At 38.0% G+C, this 7,500-nt stretch overlaps 1 protein-coding gene across 2 annotated transcripts in view; it reads right to left on the bottom strand.

The window, feature by feature from the left end:
• Nucleotides 1–7,500, bottom strand: part of LOC138021432 (ankyrin repeat and SAM domain-containing protein 6-like) — a 35,292-nt gene that overhangs the window by 14,062 nt on the left and 13,730 nt on the right. Inside the window, exons 6-11 of one of the 2 annotated variants that reach the window (XM_068868308.1) lie at nt 4,355–4,420; nt 3,745–3,850; nt 3,564–3,591; nt 2,779–2,992; nt 1,450–1,502; nt 717–866 (exon numbers count right to left, since the gene is read on the bottom strand). In XM_068868308.1, coding sequence (XP_068724409.1) covers nt 717–866; nt 1,450–1,502; nt 2,779–2,992; nt 3,564–3,591; nt 3,745–3,850; nt 4,355–4,420 — 617 coding nt within the window. The remainder of the gene's footprint in view (nt 1–716; nt 867–1,449; nt 1,503–2,778; nt 2,993–3,563; nt 3,592–3,744; nt 3,851–4,354; nt 4,421–7,500) is intronic. The other variant, XM_068868309.1, reaches the window with a different exon arrangement.

The following is a 7,500-nucleotide window of genomic DNA, read 5'->3' as shown; positions in this document are numbered from 1 at the left end:
ACTCAAAGGAACTCACAGGCTCTCTATAGCTTTACCCATCAGGATCCTCCAAGCCATCTCAATCACTTAGAGCTTTAATGTCTAACATTAATTTTAAGTGTTGGATGACCAGACTAACAGCTATCATTAGGAATGCACCTTTTTTTTTTTTCAGTGCATTCAGCGTTCAGCAAGTTGGGACCAAAACTGTTGGTCTGACCGAGGTTTCCACCCAATCCACAGGCACCAAAATTCAGTGCTCTATTGTGCTCTACTGTGCCAACTGGTCAGTACATATAGGGATCTTTAACCAGAAAAAAGCAGCTCTAGGTTTTAGTATGTTGAGGCTTCTGCACGGTGAGTCTTTTTTACTGCTTAAACAAAACCATTTCCTGTTGAGGTACTGTATTGTAAATGTTTAAAATCGAAATGCCTAAAAAAGGGATTTTCTATGACTAGCTGAATGCCAACATGCCTGAACTACATATAGCGTGAGTTAAGGCTTGCATTTGGACAATCAAATAGAAGTGACAAGTTTTAAAATCTTTCAGAATTTGGAGATAACTAAAGTGTACAGAAACAGGGAAAAATCTCAAGGCTTCTCAAGTTTTTTCTCCCAAGAAAGAAACCATTAAGGAAGGGATACAGAATAGTTAACAATGTGACAAGATCCTCTAATTGCAGTTTGTGCTGAAGATGAAAAGGATTACAGTATAAAATAAAACAGCACTACTTACTGGATATTGAGGTCTGGAGACTTCTTCTAAGTTATCATTGTGTTGGCGACGCTGCATACTTGGTAACTCAAAAGAAGAGGAAGGAAGTGGAGGAGGGACAACAGGAGTTATGACATCATCCGGAAGTTTGGTGACATGCGACACCAATGCCTACAAAATATGACCATCAAACTGATCACATTAAAAACCCCTGTGGCTTTAAGAACCTCTGACTCATTTTAGAAATGTCTAACCAAGTCAAAGTCTTATGTTGTTCTTAAGCATTTTGTAAACACTTTTCCTTTTATCCAAAAAATACAACTACAAGGGTCTCCCAGGGGTTTTAGGGAACAAAGGAACATGGCTAATTTGAACTGGGGAACAGAGGAACAAAGCCAGAATATCTTAGGGAACAAGGGAACATAAACCATTATAGGGATCAAAAAGCTGAGAGCAAGTTTGGCAGTAATTTTGGGAACAAGGGAACACAAGCAAACGTTTGAAGGGAACAAGGACCCCCCCCCTCCCCTCCCCTCCCTGGGAAGGTCTCAGCTATGTACCACTCTTTAAAAGTGATGAAAGATCCTAGTGAAGCAATTCAAGAAGTCATGATTTTGATCATTTTTTGGGTGAAAATTAGCCAAATTCTGGACAGTAACTTGAGTGTTAAAATTTAATGTGAAACATTGCCCTGGACTACCCCCACCCAAATTAATTTTGTCCTTAATTACCATTAACATGACATTCAACTCACCAGCGACTGAGGTCTGTAACCTCCAGAGTGTTTTAAAGGAGAGTCTGTAATTACTACAAAGAAAAGGAAACAAATCTAACATTAGTTAAAACTAAGTACTTACAGGTTAATAAGTGTTGGCCTGTAAGAGCTTGGTAGGTTAAAAACTATTCTGAGTTTTGTTGTGTTAATAAACTGCATTGTTTAATGGCAGATGGTGGTACAGTATGTCCAGGAGCATCTCCAACCATGAAGCTCCACACCAGAGTATCCAGCTACTCAAGAATGTTAAGGCATGACCCAAAGTCCAATTTTCATAAAATCAAAAAACTGTCATAAAATCTCTACAATTTAAACTTGGCAGGCCAATATATCTTGTTAAATTAAGCTTACGTAATTCTGGTCACATGACTAGCTGGAAGTGTTTTCTTTTTGCGATAGAAAACTGAAAATGGGCTGCTCAACTGACATACGTACAGTAAACATCAAATTCATTCCTTCTGATATTGCTTGGTCATCTACAAGAATCTGTCAAGAATGATCGATTGCAATGCTCTTTTGAAAAGTTATTGTAGGAAACAGGTCACATGATTTCGTATTTCATTGGTGTTGTAGAGGATATTACATGGCTTCTTGGACATACGAAACCAGTGAAAATTTTTTCAACACTCGAAGAGAAATTTCGTTTCTCCAAGAGGCCATGTAATATCCTCTACAACACCAATGAAATACTATATCATTTCACGAAAGGCATCGAAAGGCATGTTTTATGTGTAACTATAGCAACAGTGATCTTTTCACCTGTGAAGATATGTTTTCGCACGAAAGCTCACTCGGTATTTCATTGGCGTTTATATAATAAAAGGTTGTATTAAAGAACCATTGGTTCTTTTCTGGTGCCTCAGTTTTTAGGCCTAAGGTTACCTTTTATGAAAGTTTAGGATACTTTCTGTATTGGTAAAACAATGACCTGTGACGTGTCAAAAATATGTGTACCAGTTGTAGCAAGTGAAGTAGAAAATGGTTGATAATCTGGCTTTCAATGCATCTTTGGCCCAATGAGAATAGAGTTTTAAAGGGTTAAAACCCTTTGACTCTTTGACCAGCCATACTTAGTATTTTACTCTGTCTAAGCCCAGCTGATTTTACTCGTCAATGGGGAACTCCCAGGAGTCAATGGGTTAATGTACATGACTCCTAATGATATAGGTTAGTGGTATACCACACAAGTGAATGGTGCTTTTCCCATGCGCTGATTGGGTACAATGTTAATAAACGCTGAGTTAGCCAAATTGGTCCATCAACCTTAAGCTGTTTTAATTTTCTGAAATCACACATTGGTTAATGTACCTGATGCCAGTGATCTCGATGTTACCCCTGTGCTAGTGCTAACAGATCTTTTGGACGTATCGGGAAGTGACAGTTTCTCTCCAGTGTTCTCCTGCACACCAGGTTCCTCCAAACTTTTGGACAAATGCATCACCTGAATCTTGTTATTTGACTGCATCTTGAAAGTGACATTGAGGTTGCGGAATATTCTCGAGAGTTGGGACCACCATCTCTGCTAACAAAAAAGTGAAATGCATAAGGTTTACTCATTTTGGCAAGCCAATGAAAATGGTTTATGATGGATTTTCTGAGTGAAAGATCAGCCATTTTCAAAATGAGGCTGCAAATGCTTAATCACATGTATAACTTTTGAAACATTTTCCCATTAATTTGACACCTGCAACTAACATGGGAAGTTTAAGACAAATGAGTGCAATTTTCTTTTAAAAATTATATCATGCTTTAAGCCCAGCTATTTCACTTGTTTCACAATCTTTAAAAAGAGAAATACTTGAAGTTCTACATTGTACGTGTACATTATCATTTAAAACGTTGTGCAGATTTTGCAAATTAAAGCTCCTATAATTTTGACATTGAAATCCTAGCTGATATTAGCGTCATAAAACATTCCAGGTACAAGGGTCTAGTCATTTGAAACGAGATGATAGAAAAGACATCCATATTTCACTACCAATACAAGAAGTTTTTTTTTCCGTGAAATAATGTGCAAATAATTGGTAATAAACAACCTCTACAATGACAAACTCTATGTGCAGCATAAAGTCAATATTACACATCATTACTACCTTTCCTCCATGACTTTCCAGAAAATCACTACAAACAAAAAAGACATTTTCCTCATTTGTGATTACTTTCATCACATCTGTCACATGTAGATAACATGCCCACAACAATTCAGTAGGTCTTTGGTAATAATGTAACGATACCCACACCCCTAAATCCATGGCCACCCAAGCAAATCCTCACCTATCAATCTTTGAAATTTCTTTTTCTGATTTACCGATAGGACATATAGAGTCTGCAATGCTTTCTTTTCCAGATGGCACTGAGGAGGGCTTCTTACATTTATAATCTGCAAAACAAGAAAAGAAAAAAATGTTCATGACATGTACCCCAAATTAACATTACAGATGAAAACATAAGAAAGTTAATATTATTATTATTATTCAATTATGGGAAAAAACTATAATAATTGAAGAACAACTTCACTTGAAAGCAATGGGTAAAAATCCCCTTTGAGAGAAGTGTCTTGAAAAAAGAAACAACTGTACTCTGAAAGGCCTAAAACTTTGCGCATGGTGGTGGTAGTGGTAGTGGTAGTGGTAGTGGTAGTGGTAGTGGTAGTGGTAGTGGTAGTGGTAGTGGCAGTGGTAGTGGTAGTAGGAAGTTGTCTGACAAGATCCAGGACTAGCACATAGGCTGTGACAATCTGTCTTGTGGAAGCCTTTTTTCCAGCACAGGTAGCTCTTTCATAATGGTCCTTAGAAGTTATCACCATCAACAAGGTAACATTTTGTTTTGAGATTGAATTATGAGACAGAGAATGTGATGGATAAGGCTTTTAAAAAATACTCACAGCTTTTAGGGGTGGATGGTAACTGCATGCTCACAGAAGCCAAGAGACGAACAATCTCAGTGTTTCCTATCAAGACCAGAAAACAATGTTAAATGACTGTTTATCTCATAAACCATTATTGATAACAAACAAACCCAACCAATAACCACTGATTAACCACATTTGTCTTGTTATCAATTTGATGTTGACGTCTGGCTGTTGTGTCCAAGTTATTTGTTTTACTTAATTGCAGTTAATTAAAGCAGTTTTCAAATTATTGAGTGTCGTAAAACAAATACAAAAGTGACTACTTTGGTTTTTCTTCTCATTGGTTGATGAACTGGCATAAAAGAAAATGGTTTTTGCCCCAAGCAGGACTCGAACCCACGTCTCCCTGGTTTCTAGTCAGGCGTGCTAAGCCACTACACCATCAAAGTCAACATAGTCGATTAATGATTTGTACATAGTTAGCGGAGTGAGGATCCCCAGGGCCCAACTTTTTTTCACTTGAGTGTGTATCTTCCCCTCTATTACCCAGATGGGGTTTACAACAAATTAAAGTCAGAACTTTCGAGGCAATGAAAGGCAAGGGATCCCCGTGCCGCTAACTATACAAATCATTAATTTTCTACATTATCAGTGTGGTGGCTCTGATGTTGTAGTGGCTTAGCATGCCTGACTAGTAAGGGAACGCATCCAAATATCGGCATCGGGTCACGCCAATGCGTTTTAATCAAAAACCAAAGTGTGTTTGTTTATATGCTAATGAGGGACACATGTCTAAAACAAAGAATTCCGTGTATAATACGCATCTCAATTTTTGGAGCTGTTTTAGCGGAAAAAATGTGCATATTATACACGGCTAAATACGGTAATTATTTTACTATGGAGAACAAAGCAAGTTTTAAAGACTGTTTTGATGAGGGAAACGACTCTTTCATTATTTGGTTTCGTGACACGTTTGCAGAATCAACATATCCTTGGCAACTAGTGCCTAAAGATCGGCGCCGCTTCCGATCTATCGGAAAATTGATCGGGTCCGTTTTCGTTGATCGGGTTCCCTACCGATATTTGGACGCGTTCCCTAACCAGGGAGACATGGGTTCGAGTCCCGGTTAGGGCAAAAACCAATACCGTATTTACCTGTGCATAAGTCGATCCTATGTATTAGTCGACCCCCCATTTTGATGGCAAAAAACGCAATTTCTTAATTTCTTTGTTAAATGTTCATGAGACACTAATCTTGTATTCTTCGATTTCTGGAAATGTGGATACACAAAAAATTCAGGGCCTCGAGCACTTAATAGTTTTGTTGTTCAACAGCTGTTGTATATGCGGGCATTTTGTCCTTGAGTTTTGAAAAAGTTCTCAGAAAATCGAACATGTAAACCTCAAACTCACCTTTTCGTTGTTCAAGGATAAAGGGCTTTAGAGGATAAGCACAATGCAACATCACAGAAGCAGGAGTCAATCTTTGAAAATAACTTGCGAACGATGCGAAAATGTGCAAGGTTCAACTGGTCCTTGACTTATAATTTCTCAAATGACAAACAAAACAAAACTCATAAACCAAACAATATGAAGTTTGCAAAAGCATTTAAATCTTCCAGGTTTGTGTTAAGAATAAAAAACATTCATTACCAACTAGCATTTTCACGCAACACGAGTGACGATGCTTGCACGCAAACACGAGGTATTGCGCCAGGTTACTAAGCCATTGAACGATCATGTTTTATTCGAAGAAACAGAAATGACTTTTAGAGCTTTCCACCTTTGGAAAACGAAAATTTCCAGTGTCTATTTCATATTTGTGCTTGTGAGTATCTTCAACATTTAGAGTTGGACAAATCCTTTTTCATTTCAACTGGAATTGCTTACATTCGTTTTTAAGTCTTTTACGTCGGCTTTTGTCCACTGCGTTTGTTATGCCCAAGACAACGTTAACATTATTATGTTAATTTTGAATAAATTACGTAGCTGGAACTTGGCTCAAAATCTTTGACCCATGTATAAGTTGAGGCTGATTTTGCAAGCTTCTTTTGAAGCCATAAAAGGTCGACTTATACACTGGTAAATACGGTAATTTTTCGGATGAGTGTCCCAAAAGGTAGAAAATACACTGTGTGTTTCTCTCTTCATTTACAGCTTGGATATAACTATCAGCTTTCAGGGAACCTTGAAAATGAAGACCTAAGACCCTAAGACCGCAAAAACTTGAAAACGAAGAAAGTATCCCAAAACCCTCAATTTGGCTAGCCTGCGAACGCAGACGTATTTCCGGCGGTCGTTTCTCTCCCCCGAAAAGTAACGTCTGCGAAACCGAGCTGCAAAACGATTTCTGTGACGTAGGATCTTTTGTTAGGTTTTTGACCAATCAAATTGTATGATAGAAGCAAGCTCGAGTTACTCTTGCGCGACTTCGCGCAATTGCGTGTCTGAAATACAAGCCATACGTACAGGTAAGATTCTCAGTTGTGGAGCGTGATTATGAGTGATATAGACAACCATGAACGAAACTCCCAAGAAGAGTTCTCACGACTGTGAATGCTGCATTCTTTGTAGAGGGAAGTTCTCGGCGGCTAAGGAGAAGATACGTGTGTTTGGTAAAATCAATGTTGACATATGTTCTTTGGTATATCGTGCCATAAACGTTGATCTTTGTGTTTACGTCGACTGTGAAAAGCTGGCCATTTACTTGTCGCACGCAGTGCTACAATCGTATTGTGCGATTCAATGATTCCCTGCAAAAGGTGGACGAAATTAGCGAAGAAATTAGGGGATATTTTGGCGGCAGTGTTCCCTTCGTGTAAAAAGGATGGCGAAAGACAATTGCAAGACATTAGGCATTCAATTGTTTATTGTAGAATTTCATTATTATATGATACATGTTCAATCTGCACTGATCGTAGTTAGCAAAAGCTAGTCGAGGCGAGCAGTGGTTACGCATGTATAAAAGAGAGAACAAGTAGAGAAAGCTACGGTATTCAGTTGTGTTTCACCGACAAGACATTGTAGAACGAACAGGTATACAAATAACTAGTGTACAAAGCATGCAGTCAACTAAAACAAGTAAATATCTAAATTCAATAGAAAGTGCAAATATCAGAAGCCAGATTATTAAGTATTTTTGTTATTAAGACAGATAAATCAATACAGTCATTTTCTGC

The sequence above is a fragment of the Montipora capricornis genome, chromosome 10, assembly GCF_036669925.1.
Source record: "Montipora capricornis isolate CH-2021 chromosome 10, ASM3666992v2, whole genome shotgun sequence".
NCBI lineage: Eukaryota > Metazoa > Cnidaria > Anthozoa > Scleractinia > Acroporidae > Montipora > Montipora capricornis.
Note: the sequence above shows the minus strand (reverse complement) of the source record. Positions and strands in the feature narration are given on the sequence as shown.